This window comes from Microcaecilia unicolor, chromosome 3 (genome assembly GCF_901765095.1).
Source record: "Microcaecilia unicolor chromosome 3, aMicUni1.1, whole genome shotgun sequence".
In the NCBI taxonomy this organism is placed as follows: Eukaryota; Metazoa; Chordata; class Amphibia; order Gymnophiona; family Siphonopidae; genus Microcaecilia; species Microcaecilia unicolor.
This window is the reverse complement of record NC_044033.1, coordinates 292,108,153-292,136,129: the sequence shown is the minus strand read 5'-3', so window position 1 is coordinate 292,136,129 and position 27,977 is coordinate 292,108,153. Positions and strand designations below refer to the sequence as shown.

General features: G+C 50.0%; 1 protein-coding gene across 1 annotated transcript in view; it reads right to left on the bottom strand.

Moving 5' to 3' along the window:
• Nucleotides 1-21,490: 21,490 nt before the first annotated feature.
• The window catches only part of AAAS (aladin WD repeat nucleoporin), a 249,575-nt gene continuing 243,088 nt past the window's right edge, over nt 21,491-27,977 (bottom strand). Inside the window, 1 exon segment of the mRNA XM_030198169.1 lies at nt 21,491-22,881. Coding sequence (XP_030054029.1) covers nt 22,738-22,881 — 144 coding nt within the window. The 3' untranslated portion in view covers nt 21,491-22,737.

Below are 27,977 nucleotides of genomic sequence, written 5' to 3'. Positions count from 1 at the left end.
CCAAACCTTTTTTAAACCCTGTCCTAAAAGAATTGTCACTCCATATAAACTACTCTACATACTGAGTGTGGTTCTAGACCAGAAAATAAAGCTTACTGATGCAACATTCAGATAAAGCAGTACTTTATCACGGCATAAAAGAACAGGCTGTAGCTCTATATTGTACAATCTTAACCAAAATACAAAGTTCAAGAATAGAAACAAATGAAAAGCCATATAAGTACATAAGTAATGCCACACTGGGAAAAGACCAAGGGTCCATCGAGCCCAGCATCCTGTCCACGACAGCGGCCAATCCAGGCCAAGGGCACCTGGCAAGCTTCCCAAATGTACAAACATTCTATACGTTATTCATGCAATTGTGGATTTTCCAAAGTCCATTTAGTACTTGTTTATGGACTTGTCCTTTAGGAAACTGTCTAACCCCTTTTAAAACTCTGCCAAGCTAACCGCCTTCACCACGTTCTCCGGCAACAAATTCCAGAGTTTAATTATGCGTTGGGTGAAGAAATATTTTCTCCGATTTGTTTTAAATTTACTACACTGTATTTTCATCGCATGCCCCCTAGTCCTAGTATTTTGGAAAGCATGAACAGACGCTTCACATCCACCTGTTCCACTCCACTCATTATTTTATATACCTCTATCATGTCTCCCCTCAGCCATCTCTTCTCCAAGCTGAAAAGCCCTAACCTCCTTAGTCGTCCCATCCTCACTATCATTTTAGTTGCCCTTCGCTGCACCTTTTTCAATTCTACTATATCTTTCTTGAGATGCGGTGACCAGAATTGAACACAATAGTCAAGGTACGGTCGCACCATGGAGTGATACAACGGGATTATAACATCCTCACACCTGTTTTCCATACCTTTCCTAATAATACCCAACATTCTATTCACTTTCCTAGCTGCAGCAGCACACTGAGCAGAAGGTTTCAGTGTATTATCGATGATGACACACAGATCCCTTTCTTGGTCTGTAACTCCTAACGTGGAACCTTGCATGACGTAGCTATAATTAGGGTTATTTTTTCCCACATGCATCACCTTGCACTTGCTCACATTAAACGTCATCTGCTATTTAGCCGCCCAGTCTCCCAGTCTCATAAGGTCCTTCTGTAATTTTTCACAATCTTGTCGTGAGTTAACGACTTTGAATAACTTTGTGTCATCAGCAAATTTAATTACCTCGCTAGTTACTCCCATCTCTAAATCATTTATAAATATATTAAAAAGCAGTGGTCCTAGCACAGACCCCTGAGAAACCCCACTAACTACCCTTCTCTATTGTGAATACTGCCCATTTAACCCCACTCTCTGTTTCCTATCCTTCAACCAGGTTTTAATCCATAATAGGACATTTCCTCCTATCCCATGACCCTCCAATTTCCTCTGTAGCCTTTCATGAGGTACTTTGTCAAACGCCTTTTGAAAATCCAGATCCACAATATCAACTGGCTCCCCTTTGTCCACATGTTTGTTTACTCCTTCAAAGAATTGAAGTAAATTGGTGAGGCAAGATTTCCCCACAGAAAAGCCGTGCTGACTTGGTATCAGTAATCCATGTCCTTGGATGTGCTCTGTAATTTTGTTTTTGATAATAGCCTCTACCATTTTCCCTGGCACTGAAGTCAGACTCACCGGTCTATAATTTCCCAGATCTCCCCTGGAACCTTTTTTAAAAATCGGCGTTACATTGGCCACCCTCCAATCTCGGTACCATGCTCGATTTTAAGGATAAATTGCATATCACTAACAGTAGCTCCACAAGCTCATTTTTCAGTTCTATCAGTACTCCAGGATGAATACCATCCGGTCTAGGAGATTTGCTACTCTTCAGTTTGCTGAACCGCCCCATTACGTCCTCCAGGTTTACCGTGAAGTAAGTTTCTCCGACTCGCCCGCTTGAAATACCATTTCCGACACCGGTATCCCACCCAAATCTTCCTCGGTGAAGACCGAAGCAAAGAATGAATTCAATCTCTCCACTACGTCTTTATCTTCCTTGATCGCCCCTTTTACCCCTCGGTCTTCCAGCGGCCCAACCGATTCTTTTGCCGGCTTCCTGCTTTTAACATACCGAAAAAAATTTTTGCTATGTTTTTTTTGCCTCTAATGCTATCTTTTTTTCATAATCCCTCTTGACCTTATCTGCGCCTTGCATTTGCTTTGACACTCCTTATGCTGCTTCTTGTTATTTTCAAACGGTTCCTTCTTCCATTTTCTGAAGGCGTTTCTTTTAGCCCTTCCTTCACCTCACTTTTCAACCTTGCTGGCTGTCTTTTGGACTTCCATTTTTCTTTTCTCTCGGAATATGTTTGGCCTGGGCCTCCAGGATGGTATTTTTGAACAGCGTCCATGCCTGTTGTACAGTTTTTACCCTCTCAGTTGCCCCCCTAAGTTTTTTTTAAACCGTTTTTCTCATTTTATCATAGTCTCCTTTTTTAAAGTTAAACACTAACGTATTTGACTTCCTGTGTATAGTTACTTCAAGGTTGATATCAAAACTGATCATATTATGATCACTGTTATCAAGCGGCCCCAGTACCATAACATCCCTCACCAGATCATGCGTTCCACTAAGGACCAAGTCTAGAATTTTTCCTTCTCTCGTCGGCTCCTGCACCAGCTGCTCCATAAAGCTGTCCTTGATTTCATCAAGGAATTGTACATCTCTAGCGTGTCCCGATGTTACATTTACCCAGTCTATATTTGGATAATTGAAGCCACCCATTATTATCACATTGCCCATTTTGTTTGCGTCTCTGATTTCTTTTATCATTTCTGCGTCTACCTGCTCATCCTGGCGAGGCGGACGGTAGTACACTCCTATCACCGTCCTTTTCCCTTTTATACATGGAATTTCAACCCACAATGATTCAAAGGTGTGATTTGTGTCCTGCTGAATTTGTAATCTATCTGAGTCAAGGCTCTCGTTAATATACAATGCTACCCCTCCACCAGTCTGGTCCACCCTATCGCTACGATATACTTTGTATTTTTTCACGGAGAGTAGTGGATGCTTGGAGAATTCCTTTATTAAATGAAAACTGAAAAAACAATATTCAAGACATTACATCATGCAGTTGTAAAACCAGCCCCACTACACTTCTACACAAAATACAAAACCCGTCCCCCCCACCATACATTCAAATCAACTTCAAGCGTACATGCTTCCACCAAACCCCAAAATTATGTACCCCCCCTCCACCTTTTCCCAGCGCGCCACTTCCTGGACGGCTCGGACAACATCCCAGGAAACCTGCTCAGCAGACCTGCACTCCTGGCGCATAGACACCCCGCATCGGGCCACCCACAGGCAGTACCTGATAATAACTGATATGAGGAAGGCGGTACCTGGCTCCAGCTGCCCCGTCCCTTGCCGTCTCCCGTACACCCAGTCTGCATAGGTGTAGGACGTGAAGCCAGGGATGGCCAGCAAGGCGGCCACTCTTCGACAAACTGCTCTGGAGAATGGACACTCCATAAGGAAGTGGTCCATCGTCTCCAGCTGACCAGCACACTCCCCCCTCGGGCAGTTTCGGTCCTGCATGCTTCGATACATATTTGCCCTAACATACAAATTACCGTGATGGGACAGCCAGGCAATGTCCCTGTACTTGTTCGGGAGTCGTCTAGATGAAATGAAGCGCAGGCCCTGCCTCAGCACGGGCCCTGGAGCATCCCTAAGAGTCAGGGAGATGAGAAATGCTGGGAGCGAACCCGCTCCACCCAGCTCTCCCTCTGCTCCGCCCTTCTTTCCTCCCATGTAATGTCCCGCAACCGGACCAGCTTTACTAAGGATTTGTAGTAGCCTACCCCCTCCGGGAAACCCTTCCGTAACCTCCCCACCTTCCCTCCCCCACACCAAGGGCCCCAAAATCCCTCCCACCACTGTACAACGCTTTGTGCCCACCCTGGGGCCTCCGGGCCCCCCCGCCCAAGGTTAAACTGGATGAACAGGGAAGAGAATAGCAAGACAGGGTTTACCATCCCCACCCCCCTTCTTCCCGCGAACGGAAAGTAATATTGCGTTTTACCGGGTTCATCCTGTTGCCCCACAAAAGTTGAAAGAACACGCTGTACAATGAAGTGAAACAGCATTCTGGTAAAAGGCAGATGTAACTCAAGAAGAGAAACATGGGGACTATCTGGGTCTTCAACAGCTGGACCCTGTCCGCCATGGACATCCGCCACCCCTTCCAACGATCCACCTTCTCCCTTGCCTCCGATATCTTTTGCTCCCAACTCTCCTGCCCGTAATCCCCCCCCCCCCCCAAAATACACTCCCAACACCCGCATTCTTTCAATCCCTGCAGGAAACCCGCCCCCTAGGTTAAACCGCCGTTCCTCTGGACCCACCCACAAGCTAGTACTCTTACCCAGGTTTACCCGTGACCCCGATGCCTTGGAATATTCTTCAAGGGCCTCCCGCAGCTTCCTCCCCTCCCTCTGGTCTGCCACCCAGACGATGACATCGTCTGCATAAGCGATGACTCTGAATATGCTCCCCTTGCCAACCTCTACTCCTCTGAGCCCTTCCCCCCCTTCCCAGCCTCCGCACCAGGGGATCTATGGCGAAAGCACCCCTGCCGTGACCCCCACCTCCGCCCCCCTCCATCCATTTACCAGGGGAAAAAATCGCGCCCCAGCATACAACAATTGCAGTTGTGCGATCCACTCCCCCGGGAAGCCATAGTGATCCAGGACCTTCCACAAGAATCCCCACTGCACTCGGTCGAAAGCCTTGTCCTGGTCCAAGGCCACGACCAACCTACCGTCTCCTACCCGTCTGTTCCAAGCCCTCCCTCACCCAGGCTACTGCCTCCAGTACCCCCCGTCCTGGGACCCCACACCCCTGTGGGACTGCCAGCACTTCGTCGGAGACCTTCCTCATGCAAGCATGAAGCATGTGGGCGAAGATCTTCCGGTCGCTGTTCAGTAGTGCTACTGGTCGCCAGTTCGCCACGTCTTGAGGGTCCTTGCCTTTGCTAAGGAGGACCAATGCTGATCCTCCCATAGACTCCGGCAAGGATCCCCCTGTTCGCGCCTCCTCCCAGAGTTCCAACAAGAGGGGCGCCAGCTGGTCCCTGAACTGTTGGTAAAACTCCGCCGGGAGCCCATCCGGCCCCGTCTTGCGCCGCAAGGCCCCAATGGCCTCCACCACCTCACCCAGCGTCCATGGCTGCATTAAACCTGAAGATGGGGCCCCCAGTTACCCACCCCCGGGGTCCCCTCAATGTATCTTCCCATGGCCTCTTTCCTCAACTGTTGGTCCGAGAAAACCCGCCCAAAATGTGTCCCCACCACCCGCAAAATGCCTTCCCTGGACTCTTGGAGTACCCCCCCCCCCCTCATTCCTAAACCCCACCACCACCCTCCTCTCCCTTCATTCCTTGCAGCTGTCATACGGGTCCGGACTGATCAGCTTCCCGAAGTCCCGCTCTTAGACGAGGGAAGAGTACCGGTTGTACTGTACTCTTTCAACCTCCTGCTGTAGTACCTCAATATCCTCCCTCCTCCCCCCCCCCCCCACCGGGAAATTAGATTATCCCGTCGCTTCCTCGGGGCGATCCCCAACCGGGTGGCCTCCCTTCCCTGCCGCCTCGCCTGACGGAGAAAGAACCCTCTGGTGCAGTGTTTCAGTACTTCCCACCAGTCCCTGAGGGAAGGGAAGACACCCTGAATGGACACCTGGTCTGCTAGGAATTCCAGGTACAACACCCCCTCCTTCAACCATTTGAGATTCAATCTCCACAACTCTTTCCCTAGCTTGTGCGCCCCCCCTCCCCCCAACTCTATCATCACCATCTTGTGGTCAGAGAAACCTACTTCCACCACCCTAGGTGCCTGCCCACATGCCCCTTCCCAAACTATAAACCGGTCAATTCTGCACCTACAGGTGCCCCGTGAAAAGGTGAAACCCTGATTCCCACCACCAAGTGCGATATGTACATCCACCAGCCCTGCTCCCTTCATAATCCCCGCTAGTCGAACCCCATCATAACGTACTTGTGTTGCCCGCCCCCCCACTATCCTCTTTCCGTAAGATAGTGTTGAAGTCTCCTCCCCACACCAACTGCCTTGAAGTGTATAGGTAAGGCTAGATTTTGTTGAACAATGCCGACCTTCCCTGCTTGCTTTGCAGTCCATACACATTAATCACCCGCAAAGCCACCCCCCGCAGTATTACGTCCAACACCAAACACCTACCAATACCGAGCTCCACCACCCTCTGGATCTCTACTTTATTGGTCTTAAAGAGGATGCCTATTCCCCCATACCTCTCCCTGGCCAGACCCCAGATAGAGGGTCCCCATCTCCAGGCCCTCTTTGTCCGCCGGACGTCCTCCAGCGTCTGCAACCGGGTTTCCTGGAGGAGGAAACAGTCTGCCGCCACGGCTGAGAGGCCATCAAACGCCAAGCATCTTGCCCTCTGGGAGGCGACACTAGCCACATTAAGTGTGGCGAATACCAATAGCAGCCCTGCCATCAGTCCTCGCTACCACACCCCCTGCCTTCCTGGCTGCCTTCCCTTCTTTCCACACCATCATCCAGGGTCCCTTCCCTTCCCCCCCCTCTTCCTCCTCCGCCCAATCCCGGACCCCTAGCTCAAACATCCCTCCCCCCATCCTTGCTTTCTTCCTCCCTGTCTTCTTTTTGTCTTCACCCACCTCCCTCCCTAGGGATCATCAATCGACCTGCCCCCCTCTCCCACCCCTACTACATCCTCTTCTTCCACCCTTCCCATCAATCCTGCCTCTGACCCTTCCTCCTTCCCCTTGCAGGCCTGCATTGCTACATCCTTTCCTACCTTCCTTTCCTCTCCCTCCATCAGCTGTCGCCTCCCCCGATCCCCCCCCTCCCCCTACCATTCCCCGCTTTCCGTCCCTTAAACCCTCCCCCCCTTTCTCTCCTTCCTCTTACCCCCTCTTCCCTGTCCTCCCAACCCATCCTGCCGGCTACCCCCCATCCTCTACCTCCTCACCAGCCAGTTCCTCAACCCCTCCCTCCTCTTCCAAACCCCTGAATCTATTCCCTACTTCTATCCCCCATTCCCGCCCCCCCTCCCCCCTTTCCTTTCCGCTGTTTCTTGAGCACCCGTGTCCAGCCCTCATCCTCCCCTTCCTGCCGCTTCCGACCCTCGCCCAAGCCCCCCCCTTCTGCAGGTCCCTATCCTTCCCCAGACCCTTTCCCCCCGCCCCGGGAACCTGATCATGACCTGCTTCCCCCCCCCCCCCCCGAACCATCCCTACCTATCTCCTCCTCTCCCCCATTATGGGAGGCCCAAGGACAGGCTCGAAATGCATGCCCCAGACCCCCACACCAAGTTGCACCGAATAAACATACAGGACTCTGTGGGATGCTCCTTAGACCCGCACCTTTCCACACTGCACTACCGAGCATGACATACTAAAATGTCTAAACGACCCGCACTTGTGACACTGCCGTGGCTGCCCCTTATAAAAGCAGAGGATCCGATCCCTGCCGATGAACGCTGCGGAGGGAATGTGCTGGGTGACATGCCCTGCCTGCCTCAGCCTAACCTGCGCACCCCAACCTCCCGCCCACACCCTACTGGGGTCCGGGAGTTTGGACAAGGGGGTACGCAATTCTGCGTACCGTTGTAGCCAGAAGGCCAGGTCCGCCCCTGATAGAGACTCATTTCGAACCAGCAGAGTTACCTGCACCAGGTCAGGTCTGCTGATCGGTACAGCCCAGTAGTTCTTCCAGTCCTCTCTCCCCCGTACCCCCTCGTAACTCTCCCAGAAGACCTCCATGCCTTGCTGGGTTAGAAAGCTAATATCGTATTCTGGTATATTCACCGGATGAAAACAGGCATAGAGGTCCTCTGGGAGGAATCCTAGATCCAGGACCAATCTCAGGGCCGCATCCCTACTTGGCATCCCCCCCCTCCCTCACCCATCTCAATTGTACCACATTCCTCCTTTTGGGAACCTGGCCTCCCCCCCCATCCCCCTCCCCATCCTTCCCCACTGCCCCTTACCCCCCAGTTCCCCTGCGCCCACCTCCTCCACCAACCACCGCCGCAAAGGACGGGCCCCCCCCATCGTCCCTCACCTTCTCCTGCGCGGGGACCCCCCGCTCCTGATGCCCCATACCCTCCCCTCTTGCCATCCCCCTTTCTCAGCCTCCCTCCCCTCCCTCCCCCCCAAAATGTTTTGTACCCCTTCAACCAGCAAACCTTGGTCCCCTGCACCCCCACCCCCGGAGAACTGGTATCCCCTGCAGTCACAGTGTCCATCAGTCCATCAGTTCAATGCCTCCTGCAGCAGAAACCCTGCCTGTCTCCCCATCGATTTGGTCCGTAGGAACTTTGAGAGCAGGTTCCCCTATATAACTGGTCCCCTCCGGTGCCCCTGCCCCCTCCCGTCGAACCAACCCCTCCCCCCAGAGCCAACCCCTGCCCCCCCCCCCCCCCGCTGCCTGGCCGGAATCAGAGTCCCTGGTACCACCAGTTAAGTTTACTTCTGGCGCGCATGGCAAGGCAAGCACCCCCCCTCCTCCCCCCTGCCCAAAACCTGCTCTCTGGACTGGGTCCCTCTTTTTCCCAACGTCCTGCTTCGTCGGACCCTGCAGCCCTGCTGTTTCGCCAAGCGGGCGGGGCTTCCCACACTCCAGAAGCGCCTGCCCTCTCACACATGGGGAATCCTCTGGCGCTGCAGCTATTTCCCCTGCCAGCCCTTGTAGCTGTTCTGCAGTCTTTCCTGCTCCAACAGCCTCCTGCTCTGCTGCCAAGCCGGTTTGTTGAAAACACTCCTGATCCTCCTGTGCCTTCCTCGAGAGCCGCTCCTTTTCGCCTGCTTTCCGTCCAGCACTGTCTTTCACTAGGTTTTTCTCTGCTAAAACCTCACCATTCTCAGTCTTTGGCACTGCTGCAGCCTGATTGGGCGTGACCTCCAGCCCCTCAGTGCTGTGTGGGTGGGGCCTCCCCAACTGCAATGGAGTCAGTGTTTTTTTCCTGCCCTCTGCTCCTGCTGCAGGCAATGGGCACAAAACAAACTGTGGCTGCAACTGCCTCTGCCGACCTCTTGCTTCTTGTTCAAGTAAGTTTTCTACTTCTGCTTCCACCATCACTGGTGTAGAAAAGAGTCTCTCTCCTGAACTTCCATCCCCTGTTTCTACAAGATGAAAAGTCTGGGTTTTAAAACTTTTTTCCTGTTCAGTTTTTCCACCCTCAGGTTCCCTTAACGAGGATGCCTCTCCAGCCCCACTTCCAGTCCTGCTTGCTCCAGAAGGGGCCCCGACTGACTAGCAAGGTACTGCATATACTGTAATGTCTTTTGGGTGCTGGGCCCAGGAAGCTCCCCTGGCCCCTGGGTGTTCTGGGGTCCAAGGTCTGAGCTCCTACTCTCCTTCTCTGTTTGCTGTTGTGACTGCTTGGAGGTTGTCAGGTCCTTTACCCCCGAGGACATCCTTTCCCGGTTGATGTAAACTTCTCTCAGAGGGTTCCCAGAGCCCTTTCTCAATGCCCCAGCAAATATTCTTTCTTTTGAAGACGCTTAAGTAAACAGGTTACCTCCTTTGTATAGGTCTTGCGGTGCTCCACAGGGGCTAGTTTGCACAGGGCTTTTGCCATCTTAACCCGCTTCCCCAACTTCACCACCTCTTTTTCTGTACTTTTTATCTTCCTCACCCTTTTAATCAGGCCACTGGTCGGGTCCTCTTGATCCTGGCAATAGTCCGTGAAATCTTCCTCCTCTGAGGAGTCACTGTCCTCCTCCTCTGACACCGGTAGGGCCTCCCGGCAGATCTCCATTACCTCTTCTCTCTCCTCCCTCTCCTTCTCCGACCTGCTCTTCTCTGGGGCCTCCCCCCAGCTCTCTCCCCCCTCACCTGCTAGATAGTGTGCCACTGTGAGAGGGGGTACCGGTCTGGGTTCCTCCCGTGGAAGCCTGCCTTCTGGTCCCTGAATCCAGGGGGCCCCATGGCCTGGGCCTGTCCTGGAGAACACGCCCCAGGGACCCTCCTCATCCTTGGGGGAAGGAGCTAGGCCTTGCTCCCTTCCCTCCTGACACCGACAGAGCCTCTGACAACCCTTCCTCCTCTGTCAGCAACTGACTTGGAATGCCCTCCCGCGGGAGGTGGTGGAGAGGAAAACGGTAACGGAATTCAAACATGCGTGGGAAAAACATAAAGGAATCCTCCTCTGAAGGAAGGGATCCCCAGAAGCTTAGCTGGTTGTGGGAGGCAGGGCTGGTGGTTGGGAGGCGGGGATAGTGCTGGGCAGACTTATACAGTCTGTGCCCTGAAGAGGACAGGTACAAATCAAGGTAAGGTATACACAAAAATGGCACATGTGAGTTTATCTTGTTGGGCAGACTGGGTGGACCGTGCAGGTCTTTTCTGCCATCATCTACTATGTTACCCCGGTATGACAGTGTCCCACTGGTTATCCTCCTTCCACCAGGTCTCAGTAATGCCTATTATATCCAATTTTTCATTTAGTGCAATATATTCCAACTCTCCCATCTTATTTCTTAGACTTCTAGCATTTGCATATAGACATTTCAGAGTATCTTTGTTGTACCTATTGGCATGATGCTTAGTACTTGACACTATTGATTTGCCATCTTTAGTTGTATTTAAGGGCACCTGGCTACCATGGTCTGTTGTGCAACCTCACTATCCAGAAACCCTATCTTCCCTGTTTGTGAGGTATCCTTGCAAGATACCTTATCCCGAACCATGCGCTTTTCAGCGACTGTCGGCCTTCCCCCCATGTTTAGTTTAAAAGCTGCTCTATCTCCTGTTTAAATGCCGATGCCAGCAACCCGGTCCCACCCTGGCTAAGGTGGAGCCCATCCTTTCGGAATAGGCTCCCCCTTCCCAGAATGTTGCCCCAGTTCCTAACAAATCTAAACCTCTTCCCTGCACCATTGTCTCATCCACGCATGAGACTCCAGAGCTTGCCTGTCTCTTTGGCTCTGCGTGTGGAACAGGTAGCATTTTAGAAAATGCTACCCTAGAGGATCTGGATTTGAGCTTTCTACCTAAGAGCCTAAATTTGGCTTCCAGAACCTCTCTCCCACATTTTCCTGTGTCATTGGTACCCACATGTACCAAGACAGCCGACTCCTCCCCAGCACTATCTAAAATCCTATCTAGATGATGTGTGAGGTCCGCCACCTTCGCACCAGGCAGGCAAGTCACCGGGCGATCCTCACGTTCACCAGCCACCCAGCTATCTATATGCCTAATGATCGAATCACCAACTACAATGGCTGTCCTAACCTTTCCCTCCAGGCAGCACTTGGAGACATATTCCTCAGTGCGAGAGGATAGTACATCCCCTGGTGGGCAGGTCCTGCCTACAGGAGTAATTCCTACTTCACCAGGGTGATGCTCTCCTTCTAGGAGACCTCCCTCCTCCAAGGTAGCACAAGGGCTACCAGACTGGAGGTGGGACTTCTCTACAACATCCCTGTAGGTCTCCTCTATGTACCTCTCTGTCTCCCTCAGCTCCACCAAGTCTGCTACTCTAGACTGAAGAGAACGGACACGTTCTCTAAGAGCTAGGAGCTCTTTGCATCGGGCACACACATATGACATCTCACCAACTTGGAGATGATCATACATGTGACATTCAATGCAAAAGACTGGATAGCACCCCTGCTGGACTGCTGACTCCATCTTAGTGTTTTTGAGTTTTAGCATCACTTTAAGGAGAGTTATTATCAAGGTGCAGTAAAAGCCAGGCTTTTCACCATACCTTGACTTACCACATTACTGACGCACATGGTAAATGAACAACACTGCTTGTGAGCCACCTTAGGCATAACTTAAAGGGGTTGGTAACAATTCAAAAGGAGGAGGAGGGGTAGACCAATGTGCTTCCAAAACAGTAGGTTTATTAAAAACTGACTCGACGCAGCCCTGTGTTTCAGCATCACAACTGTCTGCTTCAGGAGTCAAACAGATTATCTCAGCCACTGATGATAATTGTAAACATATGGGCTAGAGAATCCAGTGATATAAATGCTGACAGAGCGCAAACTGTAAGAGCATGCCAAATACAAAACAGGCCACAAAGGACACGCCTTCCTTCATGATTCTGTGGGGTCTAGTAGCATCTGTGCAGGAGCGGTCCCGTGGCTCCTGCCCTCATCAATACGAGGTACACATTGGCACCAGTGACCTCCTAGTGGTAGACTCATGGACCTACTGCTAGGGGTCAGGTTTCCTTAGATGGAAATCTGACCTCATGGCAGTATTGTGAGACTACCACTAGAAGCTGCTGGCACCATTTTGAACCTGGGGATCCCTCCTGCCAGACTCCACTAGACCCCAGGGAATCATTAGTATCCTTTAAGTCAAAGGGAAAATAAATAATGTATGTTATTGCCGTAACACAGCTTGATAAGTACCCCACTAAGTTTGAGCATTACTATGTTCTGTAGCTTAAAGGAACTGTAGTAGAGTCAATGTTGCCACATCTTAGTATAATGTGTTTAAATTGATGACCCTTACTCATATATTCTGAAAAAGTTCTGCTGCCCTTTGTTGAGTTAATACACCCTTATGTTCCTGTTAGGCACTTACATTCATCAAGGATTTGTTTTTTGGTAGCTTTTCCTTCAATGGCTATTACTCGTTTGACGGTCACTACAAAATCAGCTTTTTCTTATTTAACACCTTCCCTGTGGAATGCTCTCCTACTGAAACTTTGAATGGAACCATCACTGAAATGGTTTAAACGAGTGATTAAGGCATATTATTTTCATTGCATTTAGTGTCTCTCCCAGGGGAATGAACTTAAAGGTACCCATTAGGTTTTTGAGTATTATGACAACAATTTTTTTGTCTATTATGTACTTGTTGCTGTCGCTTGCATTCTTTACTATTTGAGAATTGTAGTTCCTTTATGTTTTTTGTTTTTAACTTATTGTACGCTGCTGTGATCTCGCTATGTACAGAGCCAGACAGTATAGTAAATTCAATAAATTAACTGTAACCAATAATGCTTTCTGAATATTAATCAGTATTCTAGATATATACATTCTTATTGGAAATTGACTATGTATATATATGCGCACAAAGTATTTTTTTTTTTAACAGTCTGGAAGAGTAATATCACATCTATAGAAAATTTAGTATTATTCCTCAGAAGGGTTCTACCTGCAATTAGACTTGCTGTACTACCTAGTGGAACAGAGATTTCATTTTTAGATATACACATTATCAAAAATGAGCCATGTATCAACAACAAAATTTATAAGAAACCAACAGATAAGATCAATTTGTTGCTGTACATCAGTTTCCATCTCCTTCTCCTCAGAGAGACTTAATAAGAATTCCCTGACAGCCTTACAAGATGGAACAGTGGTTTCCAACTTCAGCCATGCATGAGCAGAATTGCATGCAGTGCCTCTATTGTATGCATATTCACTGTGGTTATCATGAAAAACAGGCTGGATGGGTAGGTCCTGAAGACTGCATTGTGAACCACTAATGTAGAGGTTCAGTCATCATGGGGTCAATCTAACCAAATTGAAAACCAGTGATTCATTATCAACTGTTAAAAAGCCAGATCTTAACTAACCATTGATGCAAATATCATCACTCTAACCAGACCACCTTAGGACAAGGCTTCCCAAATCTGTCCAGGGGGGTCCCACAACCGGTCACATTTTCAGGATAGCCACAGTAAATATGTAGGAGATAAAAGTGCATATGTTTTCTCTGCTGTCATCTTGGCAAACATATCCGAAGCTGTATTTCCTCAAGCACACTTCTCCTTTGGTTAGGGTTCTTTGTGTCCTTGAAATTTGATGTTCTGCATCATGTTTTTGTACTTCATATCTGTGTTTTTGAACTCTTGAAATATAGCTTCTTCAATCTGCGCACCCAATTTTTCATCATCCGCACCAACGGTAATTAATTCCTGTTTTCAGAGCTACAGCCAGCAAATCTCTGCATTTCAGATGTAATGAATTAGAAGTTCTTGGAGCCCGAGGTAAAATGGTTAGAAAGTTATCTGAGCAAGTAGGAAACACTTCCTTTCTGCTGTCAGACTTGCTACCAGAAAGCTACCACAGGCTTCTTGAGTCCTTCATAATATCTGTCCACTAGGCCCTTATGAACCTGCAGATAAGGGCAACATTTGTCAGTCATTCCAAAAAAATCAAGTCTATATAGTACAATCTGGGGACAAAGATAATGTTGTAATTGCAAGTATGCATACTAATCACAAGGCATAAGATTCTTGAGTACCTCATATGAAGCACCAGCAGCCTCATCCACAAAAAATGAAGCATCAACAAGTTTTTTATGCACCCAACTCCTAAAACACAGTTTCATCATGCCAGCCTGAAATCAGGATTACCATTATAGGGAGAAATTTAGAACCATGGGGATGGAGGCCAGAATTTTTTCACAGGACCATCCACCCACATCTCATGGGTTTGAGCAGCATATTAGATTTCATATTAGCATAGAAAAATGCAGGCAAAGGCCATACGGCCTATCCAGTCTGCCCAAATGCTTAGGGAGATCTTTCGTCCTGTCGTGGATCACATAAGCCAGAGCCAATCCATTCCCCATTTGTCCTTCAAAGTGCCACAAATTCAATTATAGACATATCGCAAATGACAGGCCTGATTATAAGTTCTGAGGTCTGGTAGATCCAATCCTCCATCATATCTTAAAAGTTGCAAGTGGCGTAATGTGGTTTGGGGCTGCTTTGTCCCCCACAAAAAACTCTTGTGACAGAAAAGTGTGTTTTAAGCCTGTAAAAAAAAAAACTCGACATGTATTTCTCTAGTTTGGCCAGCAGGTGGTGCATGTTATATTTTAAGCTGTTACAAAGGTCTGACCTTGCGCCTTCTTTAGTCAACACAGATAAAGGAAAAGCCTGCAGTGATGTAACCAGCTATTTTCAAACACTTGTTCCTCTGGGATCTGATTGGCTCAGGAGCTCAATTTCATTTGGATTTTACTGACTTTTGCCCCAGTCAGCCCCAGGAGAATAGAGTAGGATCTGAGGCTTGGTGAATATATGTCCTGATTTTTTTGAAAGTAATAATGTTTAGATAGTTGGAGGAAGTGACGTCACGCACCAAAGTGGAGGTCTAATTGAGGAGCTCCGCCGGAGCTGACAAGAAACGGCGCTTAAAAACTTACCCCGGCACCGAGAGGCAGAACGGGAGTGAGGGAGGGCGTCTCCCTGGGTTATGCCACCTAAAAAGACGCTGGAGCGCTTCCGCTTCACTCCGGAGCGCCGCGAAAAAGCGAGCGAAGTTAAAGCGGGACCGGAGCTGCGAGGAGCTAAAATGGCGGCTGATCGCGCCCTGCCGGAATCAGCGGTAAGGGGCGAAGAAGAGGCTGTGGCTGCTAGCATGCTGCAATCTGATGTAGCGGGGATATTGCAGGACTTAAAAACGGACTTTGCTGGGATTAGACTGGACGTGCAGAATGCTTTTAAAGAAATAAGAGCAGAGATTCATGAGTTGGGATCCCGCGTGGGAGAAGTGGAGGAGGGGTTGGTGGCCCTGCAGTCCGAGGTGGACACTATGAGGAGGGAAAGGGACTGAGGATCATGGGAACTGAGCCAGCTCAGGGACCAAGTTGAAGACCTGGAAAATAGGTCTAGGCGTAACAACCTCAGATTTAAAGGTATTCCTGAGCTGGACATTTTTGCCAACTGTGAAGCTGTAATAAAGGAGCTCTGTCAGCATATCCTGATGCTTGGTTCGGAAGTCCACCCCCCTGAAATACATCTACAACGCGCGCATAGAGCGCTGGGACCACGCAGAGACCTTCAGCCCCGAGATATGGTTGCATGCTTCCTTGATTTCCCTATAAAGGAACGGATCCTGCGACAAGCCAGAGCGAGCAAGGAGATCACCTGGAAAAACTATAAAATAGAAGTCTTCCAAGATTTTGGGCTCGCGCTACATTGCTGAAACGTGGAACATTTAAGGATGTGACCAGGTTTATGCGCTCCAAGGAGATTCGGTTATAGATGGTTGTTTCCCTTCGCGGTGTGGATTACAGTGGATGGGAAGTCACAAAAGGTCATAACGCCTGAGGAAGCGTGGTCGGCGTTGAGGGCCTTGGGCTGCCAACGACTCCCATTACAGAATCAGGACCTGCGGACTCCGGCTGCTCCTAGGCGGGATCTGCCTGGCAGGTAGCGGTCGGGAGAGGAAAGAATAAGGACAAACAGGCGTCTTAAAATTGGTCATGTGCAGACCTCATGATCGCCTGGGAATTCTGGTTTGCTGTATGGGGCTGAGAAGCCAGTTGGATATTGGGCAGATGAGGAGTGGTAAATCTGTGGTGGAGACGGAGAGGTATCATCAGATAAATCCTGGGTTAACTGTTAAAGATTAGATCTGGACCCAATGACCAGAGCGGTGGTCGGACGAGGTGGCTGCGGAAGAACTGGTGTATCAAGGCAGAAGGCGTGGACTGGAACCGAGAGGCACCCAAGCTCTGATGGAGGTCCAGGCTGGGTTTAAAAGACTTTTCTAAAATGTTAATGTTGTGTAAGGAAGAGGGCAGTAGTTGGGAGGGTAGAAGGGGGCCTTTCCTTTAGGAGTGGGCAGGGTAAGATGAGGAATTGGGGGGTTGGGGGGGTTGGAGGGAGTGTGTGTGACCCGGGAGGGATGGGGAGAGGGGGGAGTTTTGGAAGGATATTGGAGACCAAAGCTCTGGTTTAGTACGTTTCAATTTCCTACCGTGGCTGGTCTTTCGACTCAGGGATCAGCAATGGGAGGGAGGGAAGGGAGGGTGGGTCGGGATGAGGGCAGGGTTAGTAGTGGGGTCGTGGAATGTAAATGGTCTCAACCATCACGGGAAGCGATTGCCGAGTATTCAAAGAACTGACTAGACTAAAATGGGAGTGACAATGTTGCAAGAGACGCATCTGAGGACCGAGGGATGTGCACTTGCTGCGACATAGGTCCTTTCGGAGCGTTTTGACGCACCAGGGACGGGAACCTAGAAGGGCTGGGGGGGTGGCTATTTTGGTGCGGCACACCTGTGGGCTGCGCATACAGGAGGAGTTTCGGGATTCGAGTGGTCGCTGTCTGGGTATTAGGGGGCTACTACAAGATAAAGAAATTACAGTCCTCAATATTTATGCTCCAAACGACGGTCAGAGGCAGTTTTTTGATTTTGTTGAAGGGAGAAATTCAAGGCTTCCTCAAAGGTCAAGTGATAATAGGCGGGTGACTTTAACATAGCCCGGCTGCGGATTTGGATCACTCCAAGGGGAGACGTGGTGCAGGGGGATCGGGGCGCAAAGCATTGTTGTCTTTCTGAAGGGGTTTGAAGTGGTGGATGCATGGAGATTGCTGCATGGGGCTCAAAGAAATATACACATACTCACACGCCGCCCCAGTCATATGCCGATTAGATAGTATAGGGTACATCGTAATAACTGGCATCGTTAGAAGAGGCGGAGATTAGAAGACATGCAGGTTTCTGATCATGCGGCGGTTTGGATAAGGCTTAAGGGGTGGAAGGGTAGAAGGAGGGGAGGGCTCTGGAAACTTAATGAAACACTACTGGGAGATGAAACATGAGAGAAGAGGTCCGGGGGGCTATAAAGGAATTTTACTGGTTTAATGATAATGGTGAGGTTGCAGATGGGTGCCTATGGGACGCTATGAAAGCTGTGGTGAGGGGAGTCTTTATTAAATGGGGGGCTCGGAAAAAAAGAGAGAGAGGGGGCGGAAATCCCTGGAGTACTTACACGCCTGGGGCAGTTGGAGAAACAACACAAAAGACAACCCTCCCAATAAGCTGGGGGAGGAGCTCAAACAGGTGCGGGGGGGCACTGGCACAGCTGCAAATGATAGATATTGAGTATATGCAAACTAAGTTGAAACAGAGAACCTTTGAATTTGCAAATAAATCTAGTGCACTTCTGGCGCGCAGGTTACGGGCTAGGAGGGTTAAGACACTTATCCAAAAATTAAAAGACGGTAAAGGGGGTTGGCATTATGGAGATACAGATATAGCAGAAAGCTTCAGGCTGTACTACGAACAATTATATATGGCTGGGAGGGAAATAGATAGGGAAGGGATGGGGCTATTTCTCAACCGGATGCAGTTGCGCCACCTTGATGTAGCGGAACAAGCGCGATTGGGGGAGCCGATCCGATGGGGGGAGGTGAAGGGGGGTAATTTAAGATCTCCCTAATGGGAAGGCTCCGGGGCTGGATGGCTTCACCGCGCGGTTCTTTAAGTGTTATGCTGAAGAACTAGGGCCACAGCTGGTTCGCCTGGAAATGGAGTATTGGAGGGAAAGGAGTTGGCGAACTCAATGATGGATGGCAGGGATCTCTCTGATATTGAAACCAGGTAAGGACCCCACTAATTGTGGGATCATATCGTCCTATTTCCTTACTGAATGTGGACGTAAAGATTGTGGCCAAAGTATTAGCAAACAGGTTGGGGCGGGTTTTGCCGGGTCTCATAGGGGAGGATCCAGTCGGGGTTTATCCCAGGCCGACAGGTGGGGGATAATGTACGCCGTACCCTGCATTTACAGTGGGAAGCACAACAGCGGCTCCCGGGAGCCCTGATGCTGGCGATAGACGCTGAAAAGGCGTTTGATAGGGTGGAATGGGAGATTTCTGAGGGAGGTGATGCGGCGTATATGGGTATGGAGAAAACTTTAGTAGGTGGATAACAGCTCTCTATAGAGCCCCGGCAGCCTGTGTGCGATCAATGGCCGGTATACACCATTTTTTCAATGATTAGGAAGGGGAACCAGGCAGGGTTGCCCCCTGTCTCCACTATTATTTGCCCATTTATATAGAGCCTTTGGCTGAGATGATACATAGACATCCCGAGTTCAGGGGCATTCGAGTGGGAAAGAAGGAACATCGCTTGGCTCTGTATGCAGATGATCTGCTACTTTAGTGACTCACCCAGGAAAGACGCTTGAGGTGGTGGAGGAGACGTTGAGGGAGTTTGGAAGGTATGCTGGTTTGCGACGTCAATATGGATAAATGTGAAGTTCTGGGTATTTCGGTTTCACAGGAAGAGGAAACATAGTTTTTTAAAAAGTAGGTTTTGTTTCAAATGGTCCAAGAATGCCATTAGGTACTTGGGGGTCTATTCCCAAAGATTGAATCAACTTTTTGTTCTTAATTATGGGAAATAGTAGACCGCATTCAGATGGAATTGTCTCAATGGAAGGGAATGTGGTTGTCCTGGTGGGGGAGGATGGCGGTCATTAAAATGAATACCCTACCTAGGCTATTGTTTTTGTTCCAGTGCCTGCCGGTGGCGGTGCCCAAGGGGACACTGCGTCGGCTTACAACAGCAGATTCTCCAATTTGTTTGGGAGGGCAAGCATCCCCGGATAGCAGGGAAAGTATTACTGGGGGGAAGTGGAAAGAGGGGGAAGAGCAGTGCCGCGGTTGGAATGGTACTGTCAGGCGGCGCAGGTTAAAATGATTTTGGAGTGGGAACGGGAACACTTAAAGCCTGCAGGCCAGGTGGAACAGGAGAGCTTTCCAGGGCGGCGGTTAAAATCGCTACTATGGACTACAGAGGGCAATGGGGGATAGGTTAGCAGGGGTGGATAACCCATTCTTTAGGCATTTGCTGCAGGTCTGGGAAGAGTTAGGGGAAAATGGGGACGGGAGAGGGGTCTCCACTAGAGCGGGTATCTGCTGGGAGCCGAGATTTGGAGCAGGGAAAGACAATGGAGTCTTTCGGAGGTGGGACCGCTTGGGTCTCTCGAGCTTTCGGGACCTGCTTCAGGGGGATCAGATAAAAAGCTTCGAAGAATTGATGGCAACAGTATGGTCTCTCAGAGGGGGATTTTTTTTTCCTATGCCCAGGGTAAAAGTTATTTATGGGTGCAATGGGTTGGAGGGGGAGTGGGATACAAGAAAAGGAGAGCTTGGAGAATCTGTGGGGATACTACAGAGGGTACCCAGGTCCATTTCAGTACTTTATAGATTTATTAGAGGTAGTGATCCAACTCCATTTCGCTTTAAGGGAGCGTGGGAATCAGATTTAAATTGTAAATTCAACGATCAGGAATGGGAAAAGATATGTAGCGAGGTCCAGAAGGCATCCACATGTGCCTTGGTGCCGGAAATGCATATAGGTACTCTCACGGTGGTATTACACTCCTGAGAGGATTAAGAATATGTATCCTACTGCTTCTGACCGGTGGCTGGAGGTGTGGACAGGATAGGGGTACCTTTATACACATTTGGTGGTCCTGCTCAAGACTGCAGCCCTTCTGGATAGCGGTGATAACAGCGATGGTAAAAATGACTGGGGACTCTATGGTGTGTAGCCCGCAGGTGTGCTTGCTTGGGATGCATAATGAAAGAGAGTCTTGGGAACGGAGTAAATTATTACGTTGGGGCCTGGCTGCAGCAAGTGCTTGGTAGCTCGGAAGTGGAGAGACATCAATCCCCCGTCCATGGGCGAGTGGAGGGGGAAACTTGAACAACTCATAATGATGGAGAGACTCACGGCATATCGCAGAGATGGAGAGCTGAGGCGTAGGAGGGGTTGGGCTCAGCTACAAAAGTGGGTGGAGACAATACGGTCATAATAGGATTTGGGAGGGGGAGAGGGGGGGGAGGAGGGAGGGAGGGAGGGGGGGTAGGGTAGGGAGGAGGAAGGGAGGGGAGGGGTATAAGGGGTAGTAAAGTTATGGATGGGGGTTTCATCTGGAAAGGGATGGGGGGGAGGATTGCCCTTTCCAGTGCAAAGAGTACATGGGGACTCAAGTTTGCGCACCTAGTTCTCTATTGTTGTAATGTTGGTGATATAATATAGAACAGATTGGTTTGTATTGTGTCAATTATGAGCAGATGTTGTTTCACATACATTGTGGTGTAACTGTTTTCAAGCTTCCTCAATAAAAACGTTTCAAAGTGAAAAAAAAAATGTTTTAGATAGTTTTAAAATTGATCCATATTTCACTTACCTGTTATTGTTTGCTGATTGCATTTTTTTTGTTTCATGTTCAATATTTTAAGACAATAAACACTATTCCAGTTTTTTGCCTCTGCTGTCTGGACTGATGAAAGAATCCTGGTGGTTTGTGTGTTGGGTCTGTGAGTGCTTTCTGGGAACTGTGGGACCACTGGGAGTGTGGCCTCCAGTAACCTAGAAATCACAGGGGATTTGAGAGTGACTTGCCCAGAGGCGGTTGTGACCCAGTCACTGGAGAGTTCAGAGCCTGTTTGAAACAAACAGAAGCTTTAAAGTTTATGGCTCATTATTTTAGGCCAAGCAAGCCTGTCTGTTAACTTGTCCATGAAAAGGCCAAGAAGACACAGGTTATAGCTGTAGATCATAGATAAGGGAATAAGTTATGTATACAAAGCTGACTGATCTGCAAAACCAAACAGTTCTATACTAACAGGTGCTAGTGTACAGCATAAGCCATAGGTGCAGGGGGAACTGAGCTGGAGCTGGGGATAGATCCTTTAAAGTGGCCACTAGGTAACCCCAGGCGGGTGACTAGGTGTTTTTTTCATGGCAGCAAAAATATAAAACAAGATCTGTTTCTGCCAAGAGGACTTGCAGCTGAAGAATTTTTTTTTTTTTGGCCTATGCATTTAATCTTCTAGCTGTTCTTCTTGGCCTGTTTATATTACATTGGCAATTGTCTTTGAATTTTGGAGCCAGCAACTGAGACCTTCCCTTCCCCCACTTATCCACCAAAGTTGAAGAGGTGGAGGTGGGTAGGGAAGCAAGGTCCCCTCCAAGGTCTACCACAGCTCTTTCAGGGCCAAATTTACTAAGGCTAGTTTCCTACTCCATGACTTAAGGAAAAGGAAACCTGGCTCTTAACGTATCACTGCTGGTCACTAGCAGAAATACAGCCAGCAGCCTCACAACCTTATCTTCACCCAGTCTCCCTCTCTCATATTCACTCACCAGGTCATCATCCAATCAATCTTCTCCCCCAGTCATCCCCCTCCCCTTCAGCTAGCCCTCAGCACCTAGAAAGACAGTCCAGCCTTCCTCAAACCCTACTTGCACTTATGTAGTGAACTATATTACCACCAGCTAGCCCACTCCACCCTTTTTTAGCTAAATGTCAGAAGCCAGTCAGTCACCTTCCAGATTCTATTCCCTCAAATAGCCAGCTAAATCCCTCCCCCGCTATTGCCTCCTGGCACACAGGAACCTCTTCCCCCTCTGGCCAGCTCTATCCATGTGCTACAAAACAGGCACTTTCTGACCTCTGACTGTTTCAGTTGTAAAGTGCAAAACCTTCAGTACTGGTATCAGAGTTTTAACATCCCACACGACTGGTGCTCACACACTTCCTCTCCCATGGTGATTCCACAGGGACCTAGCAATACCATAGAGAAAGGCTGGATTTTGTGGCGCTTCTTATGGCTATAAAATCACTCATGAACAAAGGCCCTGCTCTAAAAACACAGCTTCCAATGGAAAAAATCTCAAACACCACTATAATGCCAGAATTTTTAGATTGCTGTCATTTTATGGCAACAGAAGTAAAAACATTCCGTAACACTGTCTCCGATCTATGGCGTTACAAAGTGAGAGCAAGAAGGAGGAAAGAAAAAGATCAGAGATGAATTTCTTTAAATTACATTATCCCTTGACCAACAGAAAACAGTTTGCAGACTAGACTTCCAAAACAGAGTCCTCTTTTTTCAGACATAGGGTGGAAAACATAAGCTGTTGAAAGTGTCCCCATGTGCTGGAATACATATGGTGTCCATCCTGTTTCTTCTGTTGCCTGTTCCTTTCAGTGCTCTGAGAACAGTTCAGGGACATTGCTGCTGTAGACCCTACTCCCTGCCATGGTAGGACTGTAGCTGGAGCTGAAGTGGGGATAATGTGCATTGACAAAGTAAAATGGAACATGAGTGATGCGTCCAGTAGACCAGCACTGGGGAGACAAAAGATAATGGAAGAGATTTAAAGGAAGTGTAGTGCAGAATAATACTGCAGCTTTCTCCTGTGTCAGTCTTTGGTATGAGCAAACTTAGGGCAGAAAGCCTGCAAGTCATTTTGCTTGAAGTTTGAAATAGCACATCTTCTGCACCAGTCTAGTTTCCTTTAATTTCTAGAAAGGAAAATAAATTCTCTAGGAAAAATGATATAAGCAATATTGCATTACATCCCCTACCTTCATTTTCCTTTCTGAAGGTGTATAAGGATATTTTAATAAGAGTTATGTATCTGTGGTACAGTTCTGCAGGTACTTCTCCGAGGTTCCACACCCTTCACAAAGCTAATTCACAACAAGGTGGTGATAAAACCTCTGGAAACAGCCATTCCCTAATTTCTTATAGCATAAGAAGAAAAGAAAATCAAGAGCTCCCAGGAAGGAGAGGATGAGCTGGACTCCACTAAAGAACTAGTTATAAGGGGGAAGTCTCATGGTAAAATTATGTATCATACCTGATAATTTTCTTTCCATTAATCATAGCTGATCAATCCATAGACTGGTGGGTTGTGTCCATCTACCAGCAGGTGGAGATAGAGAGCAATCCTTTTGCCTCCCTATATGTGGTCATGTGCTGCCGGAAACTCCTCAGTATGTCGATATCAAAGCTCCATCCGCAGGACTCGGAGAATTACACCCACAAAGGGACACTCTGCCCAGCTCACCACCGCCGAAACGGGGGAGGGGAATTAACCCAGCTCATCCCTACTCGTGGGGGAGGGGAATCCATCCAGCTCATCCCCGCGGAGTGGGGGAGGGACACCACACCCGCAGATGCGGGGGGATCTGGCTTATCCTGCAACCGCGGGAGGAGCTGACTGACCCTAACACCGCCGAAGCAGGAGGGGTACAAAGCTGCCCTACAGCCGCACAAAGCGGGAGGGAGCGCCGGCAGAATTTAGGTCTCAATCCAGCCCCGTAAAACGGAGGGGAGAGGAATGCAGCAGCTCACTGTAACACAAAATCTTCTGAACTCGAAGAATCCAATTGAAAAAACTTGAACACGAAGTCCTCCTGAACAGGAACTGACGACTAAACTTGAACCTGAAATGCAACCAGAATATAAACAGTACAGATATCTGGGAGGGGCTATGGATTGATCAGCTATGATTAATGGAAAGAAAATGATCAGGTATGATACATAATTTTACCTTCCATATCATCATGCTGATCAATCCATAGACTGGTGGGATGTACCGAAGCAGTACTCACCCAGGGCGGGACATAGAAATCCCTGACCGCAACACTGAAGCTCCAAACCGGGCCTCCGCCCGAGCAGCCACAGTCAAGCGGTAATGCCTGGAAAAGGTATGAACCGATGCCCAAGTTGCCGCCTTGCAAATCTCTTCCAAGGAGACGGACCCGGCCTCTGCCATCAAGGCCGCCTGCGCTCTAGTGGAGTGAGCCTTCAGCTGGATAGGCGGCATCTTCCCCGCGGCCACATAAGCCGCTGCAATAGTTTCCTTGACCCATCGTGCTACTGTAGGCTTGGCAGCCTGCAGACCCTTACGAGGACCTGCGAACAGCACAAACAGATGATCCGACTTCCGGAAATCATTGGTCACTTCCAAGTATCTGATGATGACTCGTCTCACATCTAGATATTTGAGAGCAGAGTACTCCTCTGGGTAGTCCTCCCTACGAAAGGAGGGTAGGCAGAGCTGCTGATTCACATGGAAGCGAGAAACAATCTTGGGCAGGAAGGAAGGCACCGTGCGAATAGACACTCCTGCCTCAGTGAACTGCAGGAAGGGTTCCCGACATTATAGCGCCTGGAGCTCGGAAACTCGTCTGGCTGAAGTGATAGCCACCAAAAAGACTGCTTTCAACGTCAGGTCTTTCAGAGATGCCCTCGACAAGGGTTCAAAAGGCGGCTTCTGCAAGGCTCTTAGCACCAAATTGAGATTCCACGCAGGCACCACCGAGCGCAGAGGAGGGCATAGGTGATTAACTCCCTTGAGAAAGCGCACCACATCTGGCTGCGAGGCCAGGGAAGCACCCTTCAGGCGACCCCTGAAGCAAGCCAGAGCCGCTACCTGGACTTTAAGGGAACTGAGCGACAGGCTTTTCTCCAGACCTTCTTGCAGGAACGCCAGCACTGAAGAAATTTGAGCAATAAAGGGAGAAAGTGAGCCAGCCTCACACCACGATGCAAAGGTACGCCAAACCCTGGCGTAAGCAGTAGAAGTAGAGCGCTTCCTCGCTCTCAGCATAGTGGTGATGACCTTGTCTGAGAAGCCCTTCTTCCTCAGACGCTGCCGCTCAATAGCCAGGCCGTAAGACCAAAGGGGGAGGGATCCTCCATCATCACTGGACCCTGATGCAACAGGCCCGGCCCTGCTGGCAGCCGCAGAGGGCCGTCCACTGAGAGCCTGATCAAGTCCGCATACCAGGGACGTCTGGGCCAGTCCGGACCCACCAGGATTATCCGGCCCGGATGCTTTGCCACCCGGTCTAGCACCCTGCCCATCATGGGCCAGGGCGGGAACACATAGAGAAGCTCCTGTGTCGGCCACTGTTGGAGAAGAGCATCTATTCCCAGAAATCGAGGGTCCCGTCCTCTGCTGAAAAAGCGCGGCACTTGGCAATTGGCCGATGACGCCATCAGATCTAGGCTCGGCTGGCTCCAGTGCTTCGTGATGTCCAAGAACGCCTGAGCCGATAGCTGCCACTCTCCGGGATCCAAAGTATGGCGACTGAGAAAGTCCACCATGACATTCATCACTCCGGCAATGTGGGCCGCCGACAGCTGTTCCAGGTTCGCTTCCGCCCACTGGCATAGATTCATGGCCTCCTTGGCTACAGGGGCGTTCTTGGTACCTCCCTGGCGATTGACATAGGCCACAGCCGTGGCATTGTCCGACAGGACCCGTACTGGCTTCAACGCCAGTACCGGGAGAAACTCCAAAAGTGCCAACCGAATGGCTCTGAGTTCCAGGAGGTTGATAGACCACTTTGCCTCTGCAGGAGACCAGAGCCCCTGCGCTGTCCTTCCCAAGCAGTGGGCTCCCCAGCCCGTCAAAGAGGCGTCCGTCGTGATGACAACCCACTCCGGGGTCAAAAGAGGCATCCCTGCGGACAACTTATCTGTCCTCAGCCACCAGCTCAGCGCCTTGCGCACTGCTGGGTCCAAGGGAAGGCGCACAGCGTAATCCTCCGACACTGGAGTCCAGCGCTGCAGCAGAGAGAGTTGTAGTGGTCTCATATGAGCCCTGGCCCAGGGCACTACTTCCATCGTGGCCGTCATAGAGCTGCATATAGTCCCAAGCCCAAAGAGGAGAGGCTACTAGGAACTGGTCCACCTGAGCCTGAAGCTTGTCAATCCGATTGTCCAGCAGGAACACTCTGCCCACTCGGGTATTGAAACGAACTCCCAGATATTCCAGGGATTGAGTTGGGCGCAGCTGGCTTTTCTCCCAGTTGATGATCCACCCCAGGGAGCTCAAAAGAGCAATCACCTGGTCTACAGCTCTGCCGCACTCTGCATAAGAGGGGGCTCGGATCAACCAGTCGTCCAGATAAGGATGGACTTGTACTCCTTCCTTTCATAGGAAGGCCGCGATGACCACCATTACTTTGGAGAAGGTCCGCGGAGCAGTAGCCAACCCGAACGGGAGGGCTCTGAACTGGAAGTTTCGGCCCAGGACTGCAAAACGCAGAAAGCGTTGATGAGGAGGCCAGATGGGAATATGCAAGTAAGCTTCCTTGATGTCCAAGGATGCCAAGAACTCCCCTGCCTTCACTGCCGCTATAACAGAGCGGAGAGTCTCCATTCGGAAGTGCCGAACTTTTAAGGCCCGATTGACCCCTTTGAGGTCGAGGATAGGCCGTACAGAACCTCCTTTCTTTGGTACCACAAAGTAAATGGAGTAACGTCCCTTGCCAAGCTGATTTTCTGGCACCGGAACGACCGCACCCAGGCGGATCAGATTGTCCAAAGTCTGCTGCACTGCCACAGCTTTGACCGGAGACTTGCAGGGAGAGTGCACAAACCCGTCTCTTAAGGGTCGGCAGAACTCTAGCTTGTAGCCGTCTCTGATGACTTCCAGCACCCAAGCGTCTGAAGTTACCCTGGTCCACTTGCCCAGAAACGAGGACAGGCGTCCTTCCAATCTGCACTGGGCCATGGACCAGGGCCCCGTCATTGGGTACGAGACCCTGGGGGAGGACCGGAGGACGCACCTCCGGGACGGTGGTCTCTGCGAAAGGAATGCTGCTTGGGGGAGAAGTTCCTCTTGAAGGAAGAGGGGGCAGAGGAGCCCGACTTGCCCGGGCGATACCGACGGGCTTCCTGAAACCGTCCTTTGGAGGAACCGGGGCGAGCACCACTGGCCCGAGCCCTGACCTCTGGTAACCTCTTGCCCTTAGACGTGCCGAGATCGGTCACAATTTTGTCCAGCTCGACCCCAAAGAGCAGCTTGCCTTTAAAAGGCAACTTAGCCAGGCGAGACTTAGAGGCGTGGTCAGCAGACCAATGCTTCAGCCAAAGCCAATGCCGTGCAGAGACTGTCTGAGCCATACCTTTAGCCGAGGCTCTCAAGACATCATAAAGCAAGTCTGCCAAATAAGCCAAGCCCGATTCCCGGGCCGGCCAATCAGCCCTCAAGGAAGGATCCGAGGGGGAAGCCCGCTGCACAATCGTCAGGCACGCCCTGGCCACATAGGAGCCGCAAACTGAGGCCTGCAAACTTAAAGCAGCCGCCTCGAAGGACGACCTTAAGGCCGCCTCCAATCTTCTGTCTTGGGCGTCCTTTAGGGCCGTGCCACCTTCCACCGGCAACGCCGTTTTCTTAGTCACCGCAGTGATTAAAGAATCCACGGTAGGCCAAAGAAAGGCCTCCCGTTCACCTTCAGGCAGAGGATAGAGGCGGGACATAGCCCTAGCCACTTTCAGGCTCGCTTCTGGGACATCCCATTGAGCCAAAATCAAGGTGCGCATGGCCTCATGCACGTGGAAGGTTCTAGGCGGGCGCTTCGTCCCCAGCATAATGGCGGAGCCAACAGAGGCTGAGGGAGAGACGTCCTCCGGAGAGGAA